Consider the following 26,916-nt stretch of genomic DNA (forward strand, 5'->3'; position numbering starts at 1 on the left):
GTGTATCAGAGTGTTTCAGTGAGGGGTGCGGCGTGTATCAGAGTGTTACAGTGAGGGGTGCGGGGTGTATCAGAGTGTTTCAGTGAGGGGTGCGGGGTAGATCAGAGTGTTACAGTGAGGGGTGCGGGGTGTATCAGAGTGTTACAGTGAGGGGTGTGGGGTGTATCAGAGTGTTACTGTGAGTGGTGCGGGGTGTATCAGAGTGTTACAGTGAGGGCTGCGGGGTGTATCAGAGTGTTACAGTGAGGGGTGTGGGGTGTATCAGAGTGTTACTGTGAGTGGTGCGGGGTGTATCAGAGTGTTACAGTGAGGGGAGCGGGGTGTATCAGAGTGTTACAGTGAGGGGTGCGGGGTGTATCAGAGTGTTACAGTGAGGGGTGTGGGGTAGATCAGAGTGTTACAGTGAGGGGTGTGGGGTGTATCAGAGTGTTACAATGAGTGGTGCGGGGTGTATCAGAGTGTTACAGTGAGGGGTGCGGCGTGTATCAGTGTGTTACAGTGAGGGGTGTGGGGTGTATCAGAGTGTTACAGTGAGGGGTGTGGGGTGTATCAGAGTGTTACAGTGAGGGGTGCGGGGTAGATCAGAGTGTTACAGTGAGGGGTGTGGGGTATATCAGAGTGTTACAGTGAGTGGTGCGGGGTATATCAGAGTGTTACAGTGAGGGGTGCGGGGTATATCAGAGTGTTACAGTGAGGGGTGCGGGGTGTATCAGAGTGTTACAGTGAGGGGTGCGGGGTGTATCAGAGTGTTACTGTGAGTGGTGCGGGGTGTATCAGAGTGTTTCAGTGAGGGGTGCGGGGTATATCAGAGTGTTTCAGTGAGGGGTGCGGGGTAGATCAGAGTGTTACAGTGAGGGGTGTGGGGTATATCAGAGTGTTACAGTGAGTGGTGCGGGGTATATCAGAGTGTTACAGTGAGGGGTGCGGCGTGTATCAGAGTGTTACAGTGAGGGGTGCGGGGTATATCAGAGTGTTTCAGTGAGGGGTGCGGCGTGTATCAGTGTGTTACAGTGAGGGGTGTGGGGTGTATCAGAGTGTTACAGTGAGGGGTGTGGGGTGTATCAGAGTGTTACAGTGAGTGGTGCGGGGTGTATCAGAGTGTTACAGTGAGGGGTGCGGGGTGTATCAGAGTGTTACAGTGAGTGGTGCGGGGTGTATCAGAGTGTTACAGTGAGGGGTGTGGGGTAGATCAGAGTGTTACAGTGAGGGGTGTGGGGTAGATCAGAGTGTTACAGTGAGTGGTGTGGGGTGTATCAGAGTGTTACAGTGAGTGGTGCGGGGTGAATCAGAGTGTTACAGTGAGGGGTGTGGGGTGTATCAGAGTGTTACAGTGAGGGGTGTGGGGTATATCAGAGTGTTACAGTGAGGGGTGTGGGGTATATCAGAGTGTTACAGTGAGGGGTGTGGGGTGTATCAGAGTGTTACAGTGAGGGGTGTGGGGTATATCAGAGTGTTACAGTGAGGGGTGTGGGGTATATCAGAGTGTTACAGTGAGGGGTGTGGGGTATATCAGAGTGTTACAGTGAGGGGTGTGGGGTAGATCAGAGTGTTACAGTGAGTGGTGTGGGGTGTATCAGAGTGTTACAGTGAGGGGTGCGGGGTATATCAGAGCGTTACAGTGAGGGGTGTGGGGTATATCAGAGTGTTACAGTGAGGGGTGTGGGGTATATCAGAGTGTTACAGTGAGGGGTGTGGGGTAGATCAGAGTGTTACAGTGAGTGGTGTGGGGTGTATCAGAGTGTTACAGTGAGGGGTGCGGGGTAGATCAGAGTGTTACAGTGAGTTATCTTCACCCTACAGACCCTAATTGACAAACACGTTCACCATAACAAAAGCAAAATCTACGCATGCTTTGTAGATTTCCAGAAGGCTTTCGACTCCATCTGGCATGACGGTTTATTCCTGAAACTTATCGAAAGCGGGGTAGGAGGGAAAACATATGATGTAATTAAATCAATGTATACAAACAATAAATGTGCAGTTAAAATTGGAGACAAACAAACAAAATACTTCCCACAGGGGCGGGGGGTGACGCAGGGCTCGCCAATCTCACCGACACTCTTTAATATTTACATTAATGGATTGGCAAAACTACTTGAACAATCTACAGCACCCGGCCTCACCCTATATGAATCCAAGGTTAAATTCCTCCTCTATGCCGACGACCTGGTTCTGCTGTCACCAACTAAGGAGGGTCTACAGCAGAACCTGGACCTGCTGGAGTCGTACTGCCAGACTTGGGCCCTGACAATAAATCCCCAAAAAACCAAAGTCCTTGTGTTCCAGCAAAGATCCAAACAACATGGACCCACAATAAATTTCACAGTAGGAACAACCAAAATTGAACAAACCACTCACTACACATACTTGGGCTTAAAAATCAGTTCTACGGGAAACTTCAAACTGGCTGTGAATGAACTGAAAGAGAAAGCAAGAAGGGCTTTCTATGCCATCAAAAAATCAATCCAAATAGAAATCCCAATTAGCATTTGGCTCAAAATTTTCAAATCAGTAATTGAACCAATTGCACTCTATGGCAGTGAGGTCTGGGGACCACTAACACAACAAGATTTTGCAAAATGGGACAAACACCCAATTGAGATCCTACATGCGGAATTCTGTAAAAGTATCCTCCGGACTCAAAGGAAAACAGTAAACAACGCATGCAGGGCGGAACTAGGCCAATACCCATTAATAATCACTATCCAAAAAAGAGCCACCAAATTTTGGAATCACCTACAAATGAGCAACCCCCAATGCTATCACTACGACGCCCTGAAATGCCAAGAGCTGACCATAAAGAAGAATACCCTCAGTCAACTAGTCCTGGGACTCAATAAAGTAACTAATAACAATACTAACAATAACCAGCCCCAGGACAGTGACAGGGTAACACAAAGAATTCGACCCAACACAATCGTCGCTAAGCAAAAGGAAAAATATCTGTCATATTGGGCAGAAACAACAAAAACCCAAAGCAAACTCAATTGCTACTTGGCCCTAAACAGACAATACAACATAGCTGATTACCTGACCATGGTAAAGGATAACAAACTGAGAAGAACCTTGACAAGGTACAGACTTAGCGAACATAGCCTAGCGATCGAAAAAGGCAGACACAGGCAGACCAGGCTGCCAAGAGAAGACAGGATATGCTCTCACTGCAGTCAGGGAGTAGTTGAGACAGAGATGCACTTCCTCACAGCCTGTGGAAAATATCAGGGCATCAGAGAGAATTTCTATCAAAAATTCTCACAAATATGCCCTGAATTCAGAAATCTGACTGACAACCAAAAACTCCCATTCCTACTGGGGGAGGAGAGAAGCTGTGTAACACTGGCGGCACACTATGTTACAGCTTGCCATGAACAGAGGGACAACCAGTAAACTAAGACAAGAGTATATATAAACAAGGCGAAAATATATTTATAAACTCAGGGATATACCTGTTTATACACTGTATGAATGGAACCGCGTTTATGTGTTCAACCATAAATGTATTTTGATGCTTTGGCAACATAAGATGTACCTTATCATGCCAATAAAGCGATTTGTATTGTATTGTATTGAGTGGTGCGGGGTGTATCAGAGTGTTACAGTGAGGGGTGCGGGGTATATCAGAGTGTTACAGTGAGGGGTGCGGGGTAGATCAGAGTGTTACAGTGAGGGGTGTGGGGTATATCAGAGTGTTACAGTGAGTGGTGCGGGGTGTATCAGAGTGTTACAGTGAGGGGTGTGGGGTAGATCAGAGTGTTACAGTGAGGGGTGTGGGGTATATCAGTGTGTTACAGTGAGGGGTGCGGGATATATCAGAGTGTTACAGTGAGGGGTGTGGGGTATATCAGTGTGTTACAGTGAGGGGTGCGGCGTGTATCAGAGTGTTACAGTGAGGGGTGCGGGGTAGATCAGAGTGTTACAGTGAGGGGTGCGGGGTAGATCAGAGTGTTACAGTGAGGGGTGTGGGGTATATCAGAGTGTTACAGTGAGGGGTGCGGGGTATATCAGAGTGTTACAGTGAGGGGTGTGGGGTATATCAGAGTGTTACAGTGAGGGGTGCGGGGTATATCAGAGTGTTACAGTGAGGGGTGCGGCGTGTATCAGAGTGTTACAGTGAGGGGTGTGGGGTGTATCAGAGTGTTACAGTGAGGGGTGCGGGGTGTATCAGAGTGTTACAGTGAGGGGTGTGGGGTGTATCAGTGTGTTACAGTGAGGGGTGTGGGGTAGATCAGAGTGTTACAGTGAGGGGTGCAGGGTGTATCAGTGTGTTTCAGTGAGGGGTGCGGGGTAGATCAGAGTGTTACAGTGAGGGGTGTGGGGTAGATCAGAGTGTTACAGTGAGTGGTGCGGGGTAGATCAGAGTGTTACAGTGAGGGGTGCAGGGTGTATCAGTGTGTTTCAGTGAGGGGTGCGGGGTGTATCAGAGCGTTACAGTGAGGGGTGTGGGGTGTATCAGAGTGTTACAGTGAGGGGTGCGGGGTGTATCAGAGTGTTACAGTGAGGGGTGCGGGGTGTATCAGAGCGTTACAGTGAGTGGTGCGGGGTATATCAGAGTGTTACAGTGAGGGGTGCGGGGTGTATCAGAGTGTTTCAGTGAGGGGTGCGGGGTATATCAGAGTGTTACAGTGAGGGGTGCGGGGTATATCAGAGTGTTACAGTGAGTGGTGCGGGGTATATCAGAGTGTTACAGTGAGGTGTGCGGGGTGTATCAGAGTGTTACAGTGAGGGGTGTGGGGTGAATCAGAGTGTTACAGTGAGTGGTGCGGGGTATATCAGAGTGTTTCAGTGAGGGGTGCAGCGTGTATCAGAGTGTTTCAGTGAGGGGTGCGGGGTATATCAGAGTGTTACAGTGAGGGGTGCGGGGTGTATCAGAGTGTTACAGTGAGGGGTGTGGGGTATATCAGAGTGTTACAGTGAGGGGTGCAGCGTGTATCAGTGTGTTTCAGTGAGTGGTGCGGGGTGTATCAGAGTGTTACAGTGAGTGGTGCGGGGTATATCAGAGTGTTACAGTGAGGGGTGCGGGGTAGATCAGAGTGTTACAGTGAGGGGTGTGGGGTATATCAGAGTGTTACAGTGAGTGGTGCGGGGTGTATCAGAGTGTTTCAGTGAGGGGTGCGGGGTATATCAGAGTGTTACAGTGAGGGGTGCGGGGTATATCAGAGTGTTACAGTGAGGGGTGCGGGGTGTATCAGAGTGTTACAGTGAGTGGTGCGGGGTATATCAGAGTGTTACAGTGAGGGGTGCGGGGTAGATCAGAGTGTTACAGTGAGGGGTGTGGGGTATATCAGAGTGTTACAGTGAGTGGTGCGGGGTGTATCAGAGTGTTTCAGTGAGGGGTGCGGGGTAGATCAGAGTGTTACAGTGAGGGGTGCGGGGTAGATCAGAGTGTTACAGTGAGGGGTGCGGGGTGTATCAGAGTGTTACAGTGAGGGGTGTGGGGTGTATCAGAGTGTTACAGTGAGGGGTGTGGGGTGTATCAGAGTGTTACAGTGAGGGGTGTGGGGTGTATCAGAGTGTTTCAGTGAGGTGTGCGGGGTGTATCAGAGTGTTACAGTGAGTGGTGTGGGCTGAATCAGAGTGTTACAGTGAGGGGTGTGGGGTGTATCAGAGTGTTACAGTGAGGGGTGTGGGGTAGATCAGAGTGTTACAGTGAGTGGTGTGGGGTGAATCAGAGTGTTACAGTGAGGGGTGTGGGGTGTATCAGAGTGTTACAGTGAGTGGTGCGGGGTATATCAGAGTGTTACAGTGAGGGGTGCGGGGTGTATCAGAGTGTTACAGTGAGGGGTGTGGGGTGTATCAGAGTGTTTCAGTGAGGTGTGCGGGGTAGATCAGAGTGTTACAGTGAGTGGTGTGGGGTGAATCAGAGTGTTACAGTGAGGGGTGTGGGGTGTATCAGAGTGTTACAGTGAGTGGTGCGGGGTATATCAGAGTGTTACAGTGAGGGGTGCGGGGTGTATCAGAGTGTTACAGTGAGGGGTGCGGCGTGTATCAGAGTGTTACAGTGAGTGGTGTGGGGTAGATCAGAGTGTTACAGTGAGTGGTGCGGGGTATATCAGAGTGTTACAGTGAGGGGTGTGGGGTGTATCAGAGTGTTACAGTGAGGGGTGCGGGGTGTATCAGAGTGTTACAGTGAGGGGTGCGGGGTATATCAGAGTGTTACAGTGAGGGGTGTGGGGTGTATCAGAGTGTTACAGTGAGGGGTGTGGGGTGTATCAGTGTGTTACAGTGAGGGGTGTGGGGTATATCAGAGTGTTACAGTGAGGGGTGCGGCGTGTATCAGAGTGTTACAGTGAGGGGTGCGGGGTATATCAGAGTGTTACAGTGAGGGGTGCGGGGTATATCAGAGTGTTACAGTGAGGGGTGAGGCGTGTATCAGAGTGTTACAGTGAGGGGTGCGGGGTATATCAGAGTGTTACAGTGAGTGGTGCGGGGTATATCAGAGTGTTACAGTGAGGGGTGTGGGGTATATCAGAGTGTTACAGTGAGGGGTGCGGGGTATATCAGAGTGTTACAGTGAGGGGTGTGGGGTGTATCAGAGTGTTACAGTGAGGGGTGTGGGGTAGATCAGAGTGTTACAGTGAGAGGTGTGGGGTATATCAGAGTGTTACAGTGAGGGGTGTGGGGTATATCAGAGTGTTACAGTGAGGGGTGTGGGGTAGATCAGAGTGTTACAATGAGGGGTGCGGGATATATCAGAGTGTTACAGTGAGGGGTGTGGGGTATATCAGAGTGTTACAGTGAGGGGTGTGGGGTATATCAGAGTGTTACAGTGAGGGGTGTGGGGTGTATCAGAGTGTTACAGTGAGGGGTGTGGGGTGTATCAGAGTGTTACAATGAGGGGTGCGGGGTATATCAGAGTGTTACAGTGAGGGGTGCGGGGTGTATCAGAGTGTTACAGTGAGGGGTGCGGCGTGTATCAGAGTGTTACAGTGAGGGGTGCGGGGTGTATCAGAGTGTTACAGTGAGTGGTGCGGGGTATATCAGATTGTTACAGTGAGTGGTGTGGGGTGTATCAGAGTGTTACAGTGAGGGGTGCGGGGTGTATCAGAGTGTTACAGTGAGGGGTGTGGGGTGTATCAGAGTGTTACAGTGAGGGGTGTGGGGTATATCAGAGTGTTACAGTGAGGGGTGTGGGGTGTATCAGAGTGTTACAATGAGGGGTGCGGGGTGTATCAGAGTGTTTCAGTGAGGGGTGTGGGGTGTATCAGAGTGTTACAGTGAGGGGTGCGGGGTGTATCAGAGTGTTACAGTGAGGGGTGTGGGGTATATCAGAGTGTTACAGTGAGGGGTGTGGGGTATATCAGAGTGTTACAGTGAGGGGTGCAGCGTGTATCAGAGTGTTTCAGTGAGGGGTGTGGGGTGTATCAGAGTGTTACAGTGAGGGGTGCGGGGTGTATCAGAGTGTTACAGTGAGGGGTGCAGCGTGTATCAGAGTGTTTCAGTGAGGGGTGTGGGGTGTATCAGAGTGTTACAGTGAGGGGTGCGGGGTGTATCAGAGTGTTACAGTGAGGGGTGTGGGGTATATCAGAGTGTTACAGTGAGGGGTGCGGGGTGTATCAGAGTGTTACAGTGAGGGGTGTGGGGTGTATCAGAGTGTTAGAGTGAGGGGTGTGGGGTATATCAGAGTGTTACAGTGAGGGGTGCGGGGTGTATCAGTGTGTTACAGTGAGGGGTGTGGGGTGTATCAGAGTGTTTCAGTGAGGGGTGCGGCGTGTATCAGAGTGTTACAGTGAGGGGTGCGGCGTGTATCAGAGTGTTACAGTGAGGGGTGTGGGGTGTATCAGAGTGTTACAGTGAGGGGTGCGGCGTGTATCAGAGTGTTACAGTGAGGGGTGTGGGGTGTATCAGAGTGTTACAGTGAGGGGTGCGGCGTGTATCAGAGTGTTTCAGCGAGGGGTGTGGGGTGTATCAGAGTGTTACAGTGAGGGGTGCGGCGTGTATCAGAGTGTTACAGTGAGGGGTGCGGGGTGTATCAGAGTGTTTCAGTGAGGGGTGTGGGGTGTATCAGAGTATTACAGTGAGGGGTGCGGGGTGTATCAGTGTGTTACAGTGAGTGGTGTGGGGTAGATCAGAGTGTTACAGTGAGGGGTGCGGGGTGTATCAGAGTGTTACAGTGAGGGGTGTGGCGTGTATCAGAGTGTTACAGTGAGGGGTGCGGGGTGTGTCAGAGTGTTACAGTGAGTGGTGCGGGGTGTATCAGAGTGTTACAGTGAGGGGTGCGGGGTAGATCAGTGTGTTTCAGTGAGGGGTGTGGGGTATATCAGAGTGTTACAGTGAGGGGTGTGGGGTATATCAGAGTGTTACAGTGAGGGGTGTGGGGTATATCAGAGTGTTACAGTGAGTGGTGCGGGGTGTATCAGAGTGTTACAGTGAGGGGTGCGGGGTGTATCAGAGTGTTTCAGTGAGGGGTGTGGGGTATATCAGAGTGTTACAGTGAGGGGTGTGGGGTATATCAGAGTGTTACAGTGAGGGGTGTGGGGTATATCAGAGTGTTACAGTGAGTGGTGCGGGGTAGATCAGAGTGTTACAGTGAGGGGTGCGGCGTGTATCAGAGTGTTACAGTGAGGGGTGCGGCGTGTATCAGAGTGTTACAGTGAGGGGTGCGGCGTGTATCAGAGTGTTACAGTGAGTGGTGCGGGGTGTATCAGTGTGTTACAGTGAGGGGTGTGGGGTGTATCAGAGTGTTACAGTGAGGGGTGCGGCGTGTATCAGAGTGTTACAGTGAGGGGTGTGGGGTGTATCAGAGTGTTACAGTGAGGGGTGCAGCGTGTATCAGAGTGTTTCAGTGAGGGGTGTGGGGTGTATCAGAGTGTTACAGTGAGGGGTGCGGCGTGTATCAGAGTGTTACAGTGAGGGGTGCGGGGTGTATCAGAGTGTTTCAGTGAGGGGTGTGGGGTGTATCAGAGTATTACAGTGAGGGGTGCGGGGTGTATCAGTGTGTTACAGTGAGTGGTGCGGGGTAGATCAGAGTGTTACAGTGAGGGGTGCGGGGTGTATCAGAGTGTTACAGTGAGGGGTGTGGGGTGTATCAGAGTGTTTCAGTGAGGGGTGTGGGGTATATCAGAGTGTTACAGTGAGGGGTGCGGGGTATATCAGAGTGTTACAGTGAGGGGTGCAGCGTGTATCAGAGTGTTACAGTGAGGGGTGTGGGGTATATCAGAGTGTTACAGTGAGGGGTGTGGGGTGTATCAGAGTGTTACAGTGAGGGGTGTGGGGTATATCAGAGTGTTACAGTGAGGGGTGCGGGGTGTATCAGAGTGTTACAGTGAGGGGTGCGGCGTGTATCAGAGTGTTACAGTGAGGGGTGCAGCGTGTATCAGAGTGTTACAGTGAGGGGTGCGGGGTGTATCAGAGTGTTACAGTGAGGGGTGTGGGGTGTATCAGAGTGTTACAGTGAGGGGTGCGGGGTATATCAGAGTGTTACAGTGAGGGGTGCGGCGTGTATCAGAGTGTTACAGTGAGGGGTGTGGGGTGTATCAGAGTGTTACAGTGAGGGGTGTGGGGTGTATCAGAGTGTTACAGTGAGGGGTGCAGCGTGTATCAGAGTGTTACAGTGAGGGGTGCGGGGTGTATCAGAGTGTTACAGTGAGGGGTGCGGGGTGTATCAGAGTGTTACAGTGAGGGGTGTGGGGTGTATCAGAGTGTTACAGTGAGGGGTGCGGGGTATATCAGAGTGTTACAGTGAGGGGTGCAGCGTGTATCAGAGTGTTACAGTGAGGGGTGTGGGGTGTATCAGAGTGTTACAGTGAGGGGTGCGGGGTATATCAGAGTGTTACAGTGAGGGGTGCAGCGTGTATCAGAGTGTTACAGTGAGGGGTGCGGGGTATATCAGAGTGTTACAGTGAGTGGTGCGGGGTATATCAGAGTGTTACAGTGAGGGGTGTGGGGTGTATCAGAGTGTTACAGTGAGGGGTGCGGGGTATATCAGAGTGTTACAGTGAGGGGTGTGGGGTGTATCAGAGTGTTACAGTGAGGGGTGCGGGGTATATCAGAGTGTTACAGTGAGTGGTGTGGGGTAGATCAGAGTGTTACAGTGAGGGGTGTGGGGTAGATCAGTGTGTTACAGTGAGGGGTGCGGGGTAGATCAGAGTGTTACAGTGAGGGGTGCGGGGTAGATCAGAGTGTTACAGTGAGTGGTGCGGGGTAGATCAGAGTGTTACAGTGAGGGGTGCAGCGTGTATCAGAGTGTTACAGTGAGTGGTGCGGGGTATATCAGAGTGTTACAGTGAGGGGTGTGGGGTGTATCAGAGTGTTACAGTGAGGGGTGCGGCGTGTTTCAGAGTGTTACAGTGAGGGGTGTGGGGTGTATCAGAGTGTTACAGTGAGGGGTGCGGGGTGTATCAGAGTGTTACAGTGAGGGGTGCGGCGTGTATCAGAGTGTTACAGTGAGGGGTGCGGGGTATATCAGAGTGTTACAGTGAGGGGTGTGGGGTGTATCAGAGTGTTACAGTGAGGGGTGTGGCGTGTATCAGAGTGTTACAGTGAGGGGTGCAGCGTGTATCAGAGTGTTACAGTGAGGGGTGCGGGGTATATCAGAGTGTTACAGTGAGGGGTGCGGGGTATATCAGAGTGTTACAGTGAGGGGTGTGGGGTGTATCAGAGTGTTACAGTGAGGGGTGTGGGGTATATCAGAGTGTTACAGTGAGGGGTGCGGGGTGTATCAGAGTGTTACAGTGAGGGGTGCAGCGTGTATCAGAGTGTTACAGTGAGGGGTGCGGCGTGTATCAGAGTGTTACAGTGAGGGGTGCGGCGTGTATCAGAGTGTTACAGTGAGGGGTGCGGCGTGTATCAGAGTGTTACAGTGAGGGGTGCGGCGTGTATCAGAGTGTTACAGTGAGGGGTGTGGGGTATATCAGAGTGTTACAGTGAGGGGTGCGGCGTGTATCAGAGTGTTACAGTGAGGGGTGCGGGGTGTATCAGAGTGTTACAGTGAGGGGTGCGGCGTGTATCAGAGTGTTACAGTGAGGGGTGCGGGGTATATCAGAGTGTTACAGTGAGTGGTGCGGGGTGTATCAGTGTGTTACAGTGAGGGGTGCGGGGTGTATCAGAGTGTTACAGTGAGGGGTGCGGGGTGTATCAGAGTGTTACAGTGAGGGGTGCGGGGTGTATCAGAGTGTTACAGTGAGGGGTGCGGCGTGTATCAGAGTGTTACAGTGAGGGGTGCGGGGTATATCAGAGTGTTACAGTGAGGGGTGTGGGGTGTATCAGAGTGTTACAGTGAGGGGTGCGGCGTGTATCAGAGTGTTACAGTGAGGGGTGCGGGGTATATCAGAGAGTTACAGTGAGGGGTGCGGGGTGTATCAGAGTGTTACAGTGAGGGGTGTGGGGTAGATCAGAGTGTTACAGTGAGGGGTGCGGGGTAGATCAGAGTGTTACAGTGAGGGGTGTGGGGTGTATCAGAGTGTTACAGTGAGGGGTGTGGGGTGTATCAGAGTGTTACAGTGAGGGGTGCGGGGTGTATCAGAGTATTACAGTGAGGGGTGCGGGGTGTATCAGAGTGTTACAGTGAGGGGTGCGGGGTAGATCAGAGTGTTACAGTGAGGGGTGTGGGGTGTATCAGAGTGTTACAGTGAGTGGTGCGGGGTATATCAGAGTGTTACAGTGAGTGGTGTGGGGTAGATCAGAGTGTTACAGTGAGGGGTGTGGGGTAGATCAGTGTGTTACAGTGAGGGGTGTGGGGTAGATCAGTGTGTTACAGTGAGGGGTGTGGGGTAGATCAGAGTGTTACAGTGAGGGGTGCGGGGTGTATCAGAGTGTTACAGTGAGGGGTGTGGGGTAGATCAGAGTGTTTCAGTGAGGGGTGCGGGGTGTATCAGAGTGTTACAGTGAGGGGTGTGGGGTGTATCAGAGTGTTACAGTGAGGGGTGCGGGGTAGATCAGAGTGTTACAGTGAGGGGTGCGGGGTGTATCAGAGTGTTACAGTGAGGGGTGCGGGGTAGATCAGAGTGTTACAGTGAGTGGTGCGGCGTGTATCAGAGTGTTACAGTGAGTGGTGCGGCGTGTATCAGAGTGTTACAGTGAGGGGTGTGGGGTGTATCAGAGTGTTACAGTGAGTGGTGCGGCATGTATCAGAGTGTTACAGTGAGGGGTGCGGGGTATATCAGAGTGTTACAGTGAGGGGTGCGGCGTGTATCAGAGTGTTACAGTGAGGGGTGTGGGGTGTATCAGAGTGTTACAGTGAGTGGTGCGGGGTGTATCAGAGTGTTACAGTGAGGGGTGCGGGGTATATCAGAGTGTTACAGTGAGGGGTGCGGCGTGTATCAGAGTGTTACAGTGAGGGGTGTGGGGTATATCAGAGTGTTACAGTGAGGGGTGTGGGGTATATCAGAGTGTTACAGTGAGGGGTGCGGGGTATATCAGAGTGTTACAGTGAGGGGTGCGGGGTGTATCAGAGTGTTACAGTGAGGGGTGTGGGGTATATCAGAGTGTTACAGTGAGGGGTGTGGGGTGTATCAGAGTGTTACAGTGAGGGGTGTGGGGTATATCAGAGTGTTACAGTGAGGGGTGCGGGGTGTATCAGAGTGTTACAGTGAGGGGTGCGGGGTGTATCAGAGTGTTACAGTGAGGGGTGCGGGGTATATCAGAGTGTTACAGTGAGGGGTGCGGGGTGTATCAGAGTGTTACAGTGAGGGGTGTGGGGTGAATCAGAGTGTTACAGTGAGGGGTGTGGGGTGAATCAGAGTGTTACAGTGAGGGGTGCGGGGTGTATCAGAGTGTTACAGTGTGTATCAGAGTGTTACAGTGAGGGGTGTGGGGTGTATCAGAGTGTTACAGTGAGGGGTGCGGGGTGTATCAGAGTGTTACAGTGAGGGGTGCGGGGTGTATCAGAGTGTTACAGTGAGGGGTGTGGGGTGTATCAGAGTGTTACAGTGAGGCGTGCGGCGTGTATCAGAGTGTTACAGTGAGTGGTGCGGCGTGTATCAGAGTGTTACAGTGAGGGGTGTGGGGTGTATCAGAGTGTTACAGTGAGTGGTGCGGCATGTATCAGAGTGTTACAGTGAGGGGTGCGGGGTATATCAGAGTGTTACAGTGAGGGGTGCGGCGTGTATCAGTGTTACAGTGAGGGGTGTGGGGTGTATCAGAGTGTTACAGTGAGTGGTGCGGGGTGTATCAGAGTGTTACAGTGAGGGGTGCGGGGTATATCAGAGTGTTACAGTGAGGGGTGCGGCGTGTATCAGAGTGTTACAGTGAGGGGTGTGGGGTATATCAGAGTGTTACAGTGAGGGGTGTGGGGTATATCAGAGTGTTACAGTGAGGGGTGCGGGGTATATCAGAGTGTTACAGTGAGGGGTGCGGGGTGTATCAGAGTGTTACAGTGAGGGGTGTGGGGTATATCAGAGTGTTACAGTGAGGGGTGTGGGGTGTATCAGAGTGTTACAGTGAGGGGTGTGGGGTATATCAGAGTGTTACAGTGAGGGGTGCGGGGTGTATCAGAGTGTTACAGTGAGGGGTGCGGGGTGTATCAGAGTGTTACAGTGAGGGGTGCGGGGTATATCAGAGTGTTACAGTGAGGGGTGCGGGGTGTATCAGAGTGTTACAGTGAGGGGTGTGGGGTGAATCAGAGTGTTACAGTGAGGGGTGTGGGGTGAATCAGAGTGTTACAGTGAGGGGTGCGGGGTGTATCAGAGTGTTACAGTGTGTATCAGAGTGTTACAGTGAGGGGTGTGGGGTGTATCAGAGTGTTACAGTGAGGGGTGCGGGGTGTATCAGAGTGTTACAGTGAGGGGTGCGGGGTGTATCAGAGTGTTACAGTGAGGGGTGTGGGGTGTATCAGAGTGTTACAGTGAGGCGTGCGGCGTGTATCAGAGTGTTACAGTGAGGGGTGCGGGGTATATCAGAGTGTTACAGTGAGGGGTGCGGGGTAGATCAGAGTGTTACAGTGAGGGGTGCGGGGTATATCAGAGTGTTACAGTGAGGGGTGTGGGGTAGATCAGAGTGTTACAGTGAGGGGTGTGGGGTAGATCAGAGTGTTACAGTGAGGGGTGTGGGGTAGATCAGAGTGTTACAGTGAGGGGTGTGGGGTATATCAGAGTGTTACAGTGAGGGGTGCGGGGTATATCAGAGTGTTACAGTGAGGGGTGTGGGGTAGATCAGAGTGTTACAGTGAGTGGTGCGGGGTATATCAGAGTGTTTCAGTGAGGGGTGTGGGGTGTATCAGAGTGTTACAGTGAGGGGTGCGGCGTGTATCAGAGTGTTACAGTGAGGGGTGCGGGGTATATCAGAGTGTTACAGTGAGGGGTGTGGGGTGTATCAGAGTGTTACAGTGAGGGGTGTGGGGTGTATCAGAGTGTTACAGTGAGTGGTGCGGGGTATATCAGAGTGTTACAGTGAGGGGTGCGGGGTGTATCAGAGTGTTTCAGTGAGGGGTGTGGGGTGTATCAGAGTGTTTCAGTGAGGGGTGCGGCGTGTATCAGAGTGTTACAGTGAGGGGTGCGGGGTAGATCAGAGTGTTACAGTGAGGGGTGCGGGGTAGATCAGAGTGTTACAGTGAGGGGTGTGGGGTGTATCAGAGTGTTACAGTGAGGGGTGTGGGGTAGATCAGAGTGTTACAGTGAGGGGTGCGGGGTGTATCAGAGTGTTACAGTGAGGGGTGTGGGGTATATCAGAGTGTTTCAGTGAGGGGTGCGGGGTGTATCAGAGTGTTACAGTGAGGGGTGCGGGGTGTATCAGAGTGTTTCAGTGAGGGGTGCGGGGTGTATCAGAGTGTTACAGTGAGGGGTGCGGGGTGTATCAGAGTGTTACAGTGAGGGGTGTGGGGTGTATCAGAGTGTTACAGTGAGGGGTGCGGGGTGTATCAGAGTGTTTCAGTGAGGGGTGCGGGGTGTATCAGAGTGTTACAGTGAGGGGTGCGGGGTGTATCAGAGTGTTACAGTGAGTGGTGCGGCGTGTATCAGAGTGTTACAGTGAGGGGTGCGGGGTGTATCAGAGTGTTACAGTGAGGGGTGCGGGGTGTATCAGAGTGTTACAGTGAGGGGTGCGGGGTATATCAGAGTGTTACAGTGAGGGGTGCGGGGTAGATCAGAGTGTTACAGTGAGTGGTGCGGCGTGTATCAGAGTGTTTCAGTGAGGGGTGCGGGGTAGATCAGAGTGTTACAGTGAGGGGTGCGGGGTGTATCAGAGTGTTACAGTGAGGGGTGCGGGGTATATCAGAGTGTTACAGTGAGGGGTGCGGGGTGTATCAGAGTGTTACAGTGAGGGGTGCGGGGTAGATCAGTGTGTTTCAGTGAGGGGTGCGGGGTAGATCAGAGTGTTACAGTGAGGGGTGCGGGGTAGATCAGAGTGTTACAGTGAGGGGTGCGGGGTGTATCAGAGTGTTTCAGTGAGGGGTGCGGGGTAGATCAGAGTGTTACAGTGAGGGGTGCGGCGTGAATCAGCGTGTTACACTGATAATCTGTGGCTGATTTTGCCAGTCTCTTGTCTGATATTTCATTGTCTGTTATGGATAATGTCTCCACTTCTCTGGAGTGTGTGATCGGTTTGCACGAGCCTGTGCAGTGAGAGAATTAGGATCTTGTTAATCACAGCGTCTCGCTCTCTGCAGGGGCAGAAATTGCAAAGACACAGATTCAGTTGATAAAGAATGCTGACCCTGACACACATTGTGGACACATTGTAAAAGAATGGGTTGTATCGGGGGCTGGTGAGATGAGTTGTAACAAGTCCCTCTCATTACTGTGAAGTTCAGCGCGTATAAATCATTGATCACCGTGAGCTAGCTTTGAGTGATTTTGGGGAACTTACCTTCAGATCCAGGTGCAGTACATACATGTGGTGCATGTAATAAATGCCTTCACAGAGCTGCTTCACATACACCATTGTGTCCAGCTCTGTTAGAGTGTAGCTTTCATCAATGATCCTTTCAAAGAGCTCGCCACCTTCTAAACTGCAGGAAAAAACATGCACCATCAGATTCACTTTTTCACGATACAGTGCTGGAGCAATGAGGGCAGAGTGTTTCAGACTCCTGGTGCAGGATATGACTCCCGGTGACCACCTGGCTGGTTTCTCAGCTGCACGCTCAGCTGAGGTGCAGGGATGTAAACGCAACAGCAAAAAGCTGACTATCCTAATGTGACGAGCCTCTCCTGTTGGCCGAATCTATCGGGAAAGCACTGAACTCACCGTCCAGTATATTGGCAAGGATAGGTCGAGATGTTGACTGCTCTGTGTAAAGGACATTTTTAGTGCCGGGATGAGTGAAACTGTTTCCATTTGCACATGTGTGTGAGCAGCTGTTCACAGGTGTGAGAAAATTATTTCACATGTGTCTATAGCCATCTTTTATTGCCCTGTGCCAGCCTTGGACTGAAAAAACTTCAAAGATATCAGGGAAGAGCTTAAGATTGACTGGGGTTTGTTCAACAGCACCTCATTTTGGCAACTGGAACACCTTTCAAGTTATACTGCCGAGCATGCAGGATCAGCACATTCCATAGAAACATAGAAGATAGGAGCAGGAGTAGGCCATTCGGCCCCTCGAGCCTGCTCCGCCATTCAATGAGATCATGGCTGATCATCCAAATTCAGTACCCTGTCCCTGCCTTCTCCCCATATCCCTTGATCCCTTTAGCCTTAAGAAATATATCCAACTCCTTCTTGAATATATTTAATGAATTGGCCTCAACTGCCTTATGTGGTAGAGAATTCCACAGGTTCACCATTCTCTGGCTGAAGAAATTCCTCCTCATCTCTGTCCTAAATGGCTTACCCCTTATCTTTAGACTGTGACCCCTGGTTCTGGACTGCCCCGCCATCGGGATCATCCTTCCTGCATCTAGTCTGTCTAGTCCTGTTAGAATTTTATAAGTTTCAATGAGATCCCCTCTCATTCTTCTAAACTCCAGCGAGTATAAGCCCAATCGACCCAATCTCTCCTCATACGTCATTCCTGCCATCCCAGGTATCAGTCTGGTGAATCTTCGCTGCACTTCCTCCATGGCAAGAACATCCTTCCTCAGATAAGGCGACCAAAACTGTACACAATACTCAAGGTGTGGTCTCACCAAGGCCCTGTACAACTGCAGCAAGACATCCTTGTTCCTGTACTCGAACCCTCTTGCTACGAAGGCCAACATACCATTTGCCTTCTTAACCGCCTGCTGCAACTGCATGTTTACCTTCAGCGACTGGTGCACAAGGACACCCAGGTCTTGTTGCACTTCCCCTTCTCCCAGTCTATTGCAGTTCAGATAATAATCTGCCTTCATGTTTTTGCCACCAAAGTGGATAACCTCACATTTATCCACATTATACTGCATCTGCCATACATCTGCCCAATCACCCAACCTGTCCAAATCATACTGGAGTTTCTCGGCATCCTCCTCACAGCACACACGCCCACCCAGCTTTGTGTCGTCTGCAAACTTGGAGATATTACATCTAGTTCCCTCGACTAGATCATTAATATATATTGTGAATGGCTGGGGTCCTAGCACCGATCCCTGCGGTACCCTACTAGTCACTGCCTGCCACTCAGAAAAAGAGCCATTTATTCCAACTCTTTGCTCCCTGTCTGCCAGCCAGTTCTCTATCCAAGTCAGTACCTTGCCCCCAATCCCATGTGGTTTAACTTTACATGCTAATCTCTTATGTGGGACCTTATCGAAAGCCTTCTGAAAGTCCAAATCCACCACATCCACTGGTTCTCCCTTATCTATTCTACCAGTTACATCCTCAAAAAATTCCAGTAGATTAGTCAAGCACGATTTACCTTTTGTAAATCCATGTTGACTTTGTCCAATCCTGTCACCATTTTCCAAGTGCTCTGCTATTACATCTTTTATAATGGACTCTAGCATTTTCCCCACTACCGATGTCAGGCTTACCGGTCTATAATTCCCCATTTTCTCTCTACCACCCTTTTTAAATAGTGGGGTTACATTAGCTATCTTCCAATCCATGGGAACTGTTCCATAATCTGTAGAATTTTGGAAGATGACCAGCAATGCATCTACTATTTCTAGGGCCACTTCCTTAAGTACCCTAGGATGTAGATTATCTGGCCCTGGGGATTTATCGGCCTTCAATCCCGTCAATTTCCTTAACACCATTTCCTTACAAATACTGATTTCATTCAGTTCCTCCCTCTCATTAGACCCTATGTTCCCCAACATCTTTGGGAGGTTATTTGTGTCCTCATTTGTGAAGACAAGAAGGCTAAACAGCCTGCGATCAGCAGACTAAACAGCTATGATTTTTAATGTATTAACAAATTAATCAAAAGTGATTTAGAGAGGAAAAATTACCTCTACAAAATCTGTCGGCGAAAAGGATTGGGGTTTACTGGGATTGAAAGGGGAACATGTGGAAACATGGTAGAAGGGTGGTCAGAGAGTGTTATAGATTTTGATATTCTCTTGGGTTCGCACTGCCAATCTCTCCTGTAAGCAGACCTGTGTCGCTCACGATCAACTATATACTTCTGCTACCCAATAGAGGAACGATGGTGTAACACTGTGACCTGGATATCGTGATCTTTGCATGTGCTTTCACCGACTCTTGTACCATCATCCAAAGGATGCACAATTTAGTGAAACAAATTGTTAAGCAGCTCTTTTTTACAGCCAGTTAGTGAATGTACGGCAACAATTCTAATGGATCTCATCTTAATGCAGCTTCACTTCAGTCCCTCCCCATAAATAAGAAATGTTGCCACTTGACCTAAACACAAACCTCACATTTCTTGGGTGCGATCTGAAAACTCACCAGCTATCTAAACCTCGGCCAGCTTTCTTTGTAAAGGAGACTTACCTCCTCCCTGCCTTGGCACTGACCTTCAATACACCTTTCACCTTTCTATTGTTCCCCATGTCCACGTGTAGTGGGGGCTGCCCTCTGAGCCCTCCCTGTCCGGGGGGTTGATCAGTAGAGCTGGCAGTTAAACCAGATACTCCCTCCCCCTCCCTAGATGGACACGAGGCCAGGCCTCCTCATGCTGGGCATACATGACTTAATTTTCTCCCACCCTCAATGTGAAAGCCTACTGGGAGCTTCTGAAAGATGATAACGAATCCCCTGTTGGCCCAGATCATTATGGGTGATAGTCTGAATGGCTGCTCATTAACATGCCGCTCCCCTCTCTGTCCCAGTGGCTCCAGTATGTGGCTGTGATGTGAGGTGGGTTCTAAACCTGTGTGAATTCATTTTAACACAAAAGCCAAGCTTCAGTATAAATCATATCTAAACCATTTCCATGGAAAAATGGTCAAGAATGCCAAAAGGCAACAAAAGGGGCAAAAAAAGAATTCATAAAAGCTGAGTGGCAAAACACAACAGTAAGAAAATCTTCCAGTATTTCAACAGTAAGAGGGCAAGCAGAGAATGGGGAGAACCATACAGGTTCCTGGGCTTTATTAATAGTGCAATAGAGTACAAAACCAAGGAAGTTATGCTAAACCTTTATAAAATATTGGTTAGGCCTCAGCTGGAGTATTGTGTTTAATTCTATGCGTCACACTTTAGGAAGGATGTCAAGGCCTCGGAGAGGGTACAGAGGAGATTTACTAGAATGGTTCCAGGGATGAGGGTCTTCAGTTATGTGGACAGATAACAACAACAAAACTTGTATTTATATAGCGCCTTTAACATAGTAAAACGTCCCAAGGCACTTCACAGGAGTATTAAAAGACAAAAAATTGACACTGAGCCTCATAAGGAGAAATTAGGGCAGGTGACCAAAAGCTTGGTCAAAGAGGTAGGTTTTAAGGAGCATCTTAAAGGTGGAAAGAATGGTAGAGAGGCGGATAGGTTTAGGCAGGGAATTCCAGAGCTTAAGCCTTGGCAGCTGAAGGCATGACCACCAATGGTTGAGCGATTAATATCAGGGATGCTCAAGAGGGCAGTATTAGAGGAGCGCAGATATCTCAGGGGGTTGTGGAGCTGAAGGAGATTACAGAGATAGGGAGGGGCGAGGCCATGGAGGGATTTGAAAACAAGGATGAGAATTTTGAAATCGAGGCGCTGCTTAACCAGGAGCCAATGTAGGTCAGTGAGCACAGGGCAGCCGAGTTTTGGATGACTTCAAGTTTATGTAGGGTAGAATGTGGGAGGCCAGCCAGGAGTACGTTGGAATAGTCAAGTCTAGAGGTAACAAAGGCATGGAGGAGGGTTTCAGCAGTGGATGAGCTGAGGCAAGGGCGGAGATGGGCGATATTATGGAGGTGGAAATGGGCGGTCTTAGTTATGCTGCAGATATGTGGTCGGAAGCTCATTTCAGGGTCAAATATGACACCAAGGTTGCAAGTGTGGTTCAGCCTCAGACAGATGTTAGGGAGAGGGATGGAGTCAATGGCTAGGGAACGGAGTTCGTGATGGGGACTGAAAATAATGGCTTCGGTCTTTCCAATATTTAATCGGAAAACATTTCTTCTCATCCAGCACTGGATGCTGGACAAGCAGTCTGACAATTTAGAGACTGTGGAGGGGTCGAGAGACGTGGTGCTGAGGTAGAGCTGGGTGTCGTCAGCGTACATGTGGAAACTGATGCTGTGTTTTCTTATGATGTCACCAAGGGGCAACATGTAGATGAGAAATAGGAGGGGGACAAGGGTAGATCCTTGGGGGACACCAGTGTTAACGATTCGGTAGCGGGAAGAGAAACCGTTGCAGGTGATTCTCTGGCTATGATTAGATAGATAAGAATAGAACCAGACGAGTGCAGTCCCACCCAGCTGGACAATGGTGGAGAGGCGTTGGAGCAGGATGGTGTGGTCAACCATGTCAAAGGCTGCAGACAAGTCAAGAAGGATGAGGAGGGACAGTTAGCCTTTGTCACAGTCACAAAGGATGTCATTTGTTACTTTGATGAGAGCCGCTTCGATACTGTGGCAAGGGCGGAAACCTGATTGGAGGGATTCAAACAAGGAATTGCGGGAAAGATGGGCACGGATCTGGGAGGCGACAACATGTTCAAGGACTTTGGAGAGGAAAGGAGGTTGGAGATGGGCTGGTAGTTTGCAAGAACAGACGGGTTTTGAGGAAAGGGGTGATGACGGCAGATTTGAGGGAGAGGGGGACAGTACCTGAGGAGAGAGAACCGTTAACAATGTCAGCTAACATGGGAGCCAGAAAAGGAAATAAAAACAGAAAATGCTGGAGATATTCAGCAGGTCAGGCAGCATCTGTGAAGAGAGAAACAGTTAACGTTCCAGGCCGATGACCTTTTGGCAGGAAATGGAACTGATTTTTAAGCAAGTGTAGGAGCTGGGAAAGGGGGGAGGTGATGAAAGAACAAAAGGGAAGGTCTGTGATAGGATAGAAGGCAGAAGAGATTAAGAGATATTCAAGGCAAAAGGAGATGGTAATGGGACAGGTTAAGAAACAAAAGACAGCTCTAGATGAAGTGTAAATTGCGCTGGCAGAATGAAAGACAGCTGCCATGTAGGGGAGAAGAAAAGACACAAAGAAAAAGTGTGGATGAAAAATATATGCATGATAGGGGCCGAGGTTATGATCTGAAATTGTTGAACTCTATGTTGAGTCCAGAAGGCTGTAAAGTGCCTAATCGAAAGATGAGGTGCTGTTCCTCGAGCTTACGCTGAGCTTCAGTGGAACAATGCAAGAGTCCGAGGACGGTGAGGTCTGAGTAGCAGTGGAGTGGAGAATTAAAGTGACAGGCGACCGGTGTTATGTATTGTGTGTTCTATTGTGTGTTCTCCTCCCACCTGTGGTGGCGCTGTCACAGGAGATAAATGGTTGGGTGTTCTCTGTTAAGTTTTAGCTCTCTTTGTTCGGAACTTTAACTACTATGGGAAGTTTATTCCAGACTTAGCAATATTGCTGAAGCTGTTACATCAGTTGCTATGTCAAGGCAAAACATGGAAATGGACTGAACTGTGCAACGAAGCTTTCGCCCAAGCAAAGAAAGCATTGCTGAATTCGGAGGTCCTGACACACTTCGACCCAAAGCTACCCGTGCAGCTAGCATGTGATGCATCACCATATGGTGTGGGAGCAGTCATATCCCACATCATGCCTTCGGGTGAAGAGAAACCTATCGCCTTCGCATCACGCACCTTGAACAAGGCCGAGAGTAACTATGCGCAGATCGAGCGCGAGGCATTGGGAATCGTTTTTGGAATTCAAAAATTTCATTAGTACCTGTTTGGGAGAAGGTTCACACTCCTGACGGACCACCGTCCATTGACTTCAATCTTCGGGCCCCACACCGGAATTCCGTCTCTCGCTGCAAGCAGGATGCAAAGGTGGGCTTTACTGTTGTCAGGACACACATACGACATCAAATATCGCAAATCAGACTTGCACGGCAATGCAGACGGTCTCTCGAGGCTACCCTTGCCTGTTACTCCCCCAGAGCCTCGTCAGATAGACATCTTCTACTTTAGACAAGTGGAGGGAGCACCTGTCACTGCAGTTCAGGTGCGAAGGTACACCCGCAATGATCCAGTCCTGTCTGAGGTAATGGACGATGTCATTCGAGGGAGAGCGATAGGAGATTCTCCTAGTTTGAAACCTTACGTTTCAAAAAGAAATGAGCTCTCCATCCAGGCAGGTTGTCTTCTTTGGGGACGCCGTGTCATCATTCCGCCACCTCTGAGGGAACCTATACTGCAACAACTTCATACAGGCCACAGTGGGATGGTTCGGATGAAGGAAATGGCAAGAAGCTACTTCTGGTGGCCAGGTCTCGATGGGAATATTGAGGAGAAAGCCAAAACATGTTCCCCATGTCAAAGGGTCCGGAATGTTCCACAGCTGGCAACCCTACACCCCTGGGATTGGCCTGCAGAAGTGTGGCAGCGAGTACATGTGGACTTCGCCGGTCCTTTCGAAGGGAAGATGTTTATGGTGGTTGTGGACGCTCGTAGCAAGTGGCCGGAGGTCGCTGTGATGAGGTCTACCACGGCAGAGAAAACAATTGAGAAACTTGGTGAGATGTTCAGCCGTTATGGCTCACCAGAACAACTCGTAAGTGACAACGGTCCACAATTTGTATCACAGGAGTTTGCAACCTTCCTGCATGTGAATGGTGTCCAACACATCAGGTCTGCGCCCTATCATCCCTCTACTAACGGCCAGGCAGAAAGGTTTGTGCAAACTTTGAAGCACGCCTTGAAGGCATTGCAAGGTCAGGGCTCAATCCACCAACGTCTGAACAGCTTCCTGTTGTCCTACAGGAACGAGCCGCATGCCACAACCAAAACTTCCCCCGCTTCGCTCATGATGAAGAGGCAGTTGCGGACAAGTTTTGACTTACTCAAACCTCCAAGGGCAGAACAGGTTGTCCATTGTCAACAACAAACTCAAGTTGAAAAGAGAGAGAAAAGAGCCAAGGAGAGACGGTTTCATCCGGGAGAGCACGTCCTAGCTCGAAACTACAACACTGGACCGAAATGAGTTCCTGCTACGGTGATCGCGCAGACGGGCCCTGTGTCTTACACGGTTGAGACTGCTGAGGACGTCGTCTGGAGAAGACACACAGATCAACTGTTGCTAGGAGCAGAGACAGCCACAGAGGCTCCAACAGCTGGTTGGCCTGAACTGTTTCCGGATGATACCGCAAACCAGCATCCTTTGCCACAGTGCTCTTCTCCAACACAGGAAGTCAGAGACTGTTCCACCTGTGCAAACTCCTGACTTTCAACTGACACAGGCACCTTCTCCATCCAGGCCTGTTTCAATGCCTACTGCTGTGTAAGCCAGCGATGACCGCCGGTATCCTGTCAGAGAGCGGCGGCCTCCAAGACGCTTGGATCTGTAGGCTTAGTGACTTACCCACAAGACTGGGGCAGAATAAACCCCAGGGTAAAGTCAGGGTTTGAGGCAGTCTACCTCTACCCTAGGTTCGTTGAGTGCATTGAAAGTAACTTACCTGTTGAGGAATAATGTGGACCTTCCATTTAAGAGGGGAGGAAATGTTATGCATTGTGTGTTCTCCTCCCACCTGTGGTGGCGCTGTCACAGGAGATAAATGGTTGGGTGTTCTCTGTTAAGTTTTAGCTCTCTTTGTTCGGAACTTTCCAGAACTTCCTTGCCTTCCAATAAAGCACTTCATGTTTGAATCTCTGAGTTCTGAGTCCTAAATTGTGTCTAGGTAGAAAGGTACCGACACAACAAACGGAAGCTCGAGTCCCCCTTACGGACTGAACGGAGGTGTTCCGCAAAGCGGTCACCCAATTTGCGTTTGGTCTCCCCAATGTAGAGGAGACCACATCGTGAGCAAGAAAAGGAAGTTGAGTGGTCAGCAGTTTGCTGGGACTAGGGTTGAGGGAGCAGGAAGTGGGTCTCATGGACAAGATGAGCGTGGAGAGGTCATGAGGGGAGATCAGAGAGAAACTGGAGAAAGATGTGAGTTCAGGGCTAGGGCAGGGGGGGAACCTTAGAGGAAGCTTGGCCCGGTGGGCTAGGGGAAGGAAGGGAAGTGGCAGAGGCAGCTGAACGGATGGTCTCAATCTTAGAGACAAAGAAGCCCATGAGCTCCTCACACTTGTTGTCGGAGGTGAGGGTGGAGGAGACAGGGGCGAGGGGTTTAAGAAGACGGTTAGCAGTAGAGAATAGGAGCTGGGGTTTATCTTTGCATTCCAGAATGATTCTGGGATAGTGAGCAATTTTGGCAGACGAGAGCAGGACCCGATAATGCTTTATGTGGTCCAGGCAGATCTGGCGGTGAATGGCTAAACCAATTGTCCGCCATATCCTTTCAAGTCTGCATCCCTGGGACTTAAGGGAGCGAAGATGAGGTCCATACCAGGGGGAACTGCCAGGGTGAGAGAGTGTAATTGTTTTAATAGGGACTAGGGCATTAAATGTGGTGGTGAGGGTGTGGTTGAGCAGATCAGTAGCTGCAGAAATGTCATGGTGACTGGAGGTCCAAAGGCTGGACAGTTGGGATTTCATAAGTGCAGTTGTAAGAGAGTTGGGAGAGAGTTTTTTCCAGGGGCGGACACAGAAAGAAGTAGGGCTGGGGGGGTTGTGTGGGTGGAGAGTGATACGAGGAAGTGGTCAGAGATGGCCTTATCTGCGATTGACACGATGGGAGTTGCGAGGCCACAAGAGATGGGCAAGGTCGAGGGGGTGGCCGTGAATATGGGTTGGGGAGTTTACATGGAGGGAGAGATTAAGGGAGGATAGGAGGCTAGTGAACTCAGAGGAGAGAGAGCATGATGAATTGAGATGGGGGTTGAAATCACCGTGGATGAGAAGTCGTTCAGTGCAGAGGCTGAGGGAGGAGAGCAGTGTAGATATCTCGGTAATAAAATGTTTATGGTAGAGAACAAGAATTTTAAATGAGAGGTGAGAGGGGTGGAATAAGGTGAGATGCTCAAAGGAGGAGAAACTGCTGGAGGAGTAGGGGGACAGACCAAGGTGTAACTTGGTGATGAGAGCCACACTGCCACCACAGCGGTCTTAGCGGGGCAAGTGGAGGAAGGTATAGCCAGGTGGGGAGGCTTCATTTAAGGGTAAGGTGTCATCACCTCTCAACCAAGTTTCCATCAGGGCCATGATATCGATGCAGTCATCCACGATAAGCTCATGGATGGCAAGGGCCTTGTTCGCAAGTGAACAGACATTCTGGAGGGAGATGTGGAGAGGGTCAGTGATGGCTGCCCCACTGCCACACTGGAGAAACTGTGGTTGTTCTCCTAAGAGCAGAGAAGGATAAGGGGAGATTTAATAGAGGTGTTCAAAATTATGAGGGATTTTAAAGAGTAAATAAAGAGAAACTGATTCCAGTGGCAGAAGGGTCAGTAACCAGAGGACACAGATTTAAGGTGATTGGCAAAAGAACCATGGGAGGGATGAGGAGAATTACTTTTTACACAGTGAATTTTTATGATAAGAACATAGGAAATAGGAGCAGGAGTTGGCCATTTGACCTTTCGAGCCTGCTCCGCCATTCAATAAGATCATGGCTGATCATCGACCTCAACTCCACTTTCCTGCACTATCCCCATATACCTTGATTCCCTTAATATTCAAGAATCTATCGATCTCTGTCTTGAATATATTCAACGACTGAGCCTCCACAGCCCTCTGGGGTAGAGAATTCCAAAGATTCACCACCATCTGAATGAAGAAATTTCTCCTCATCTCAGCCCTAAATGGCCGACCCCTTATTCTGAGACTGTGACCCCTGGTTCTAGACTCCCCAGCTAGGGGAAACATCCTCCCTGTATCTACCCTGTCAAGACCTGTAAGAATTTTGTATGTTTCAATGAGATCACCTTTCATTCTTCTAAACTCTAGAGAATATAGGCCTAGTCTACTCAATCCCTCCTCATAGGACAATCCCCCCATCCCAGGAACCAGTCTGGTGAACCATCGTTGCACTCCCTCTATGGCAAGTATATCCTTCCTTAGGTAAGGAGACCAAAACTGTACACAATACTCCAGTTGAGGTCTCACCAGGGCCCTATATAATTGCAGTAAGACGTCTTTACTCTTATACTCAAATCCTCTTGTAATAATGGTCAACATACCATTTGCTTTCCTAATTGCTTGCTGTACCTGTATGTTAACTTTCAGTGATTCGTGTACAAAGACTCCCAGATCCCTCTGAACACCAACATTTCCCAATCTCTCACCATTTAAAAAATACTCTGCTTTTCTATTTTTCCTACCAAAGTGGATAACTTCACATTTCTCCACATGATATTCCATTTGCCATGTTCTTGCCCATTCACTTAGCCTGTCTATATCCCCTTGAAAGCCTCCTTGCATCCTCCTCACGACTTACATTCCCATCCAGTTTTGTATCAGCAGCAAACTTGGATATATTACATTTGGTCCCTTCATCCAAATCATTGATGTAGATTGTAAATAGCTGAGGCCCAAGCACTGATCCTTGCGGTACCCCACTAGTTACAGCCTGCCAACCCGAAAATTACCCATTTATTCCTACTCTCTGTTTTCTGTCCGTTAAGCAATCCTCAATCCATACTAGTATATTACCCCCAATCC

The 26,916-nt window shown here is 49.9% G+C and overlaps 1 protein-coding gene across 2 annotated transcripts in view; it reads right to left on the reverse strand.

Annotated features, from left to right (window-relative positions):
* Positions 1-26,916, reverse strand: part of LOC147108474 (myosin light chain kinase 2, skeletal/cardiac muscle-like) — a 949,466-nt gene that overhangs the window by 233,582 nt on the left and 688,968 nt on the right. For both annotated transcript variants that reach the window (XM_086005118.1, XM_086005119.1), the window contains one exon: positions 15,739-15,880. In XM_086005118.1, coding sequence (XP_085861244.1) covers positions 15,739-15,880 — 142 coding nt within the window. The remainder of the gene's footprint in view (positions 1-15,738; positions 15,881-26,916) is intronic.

Source organism: Somniosus microcephalus, chromosome 13, assembly GCF_052327205.1.
Source record: "Somniosus microcephalus isolate GS21.2 chromosome 13, FLI_Smic_1.0, whole genome shotgun sequence".
NCBI classification, from domain to species: Eukaryota; Metazoa; Chordata; class Chondrichthyes; order Squaliformes; family Somniosidae; genus Somniosus; species Somniosus microcephalus.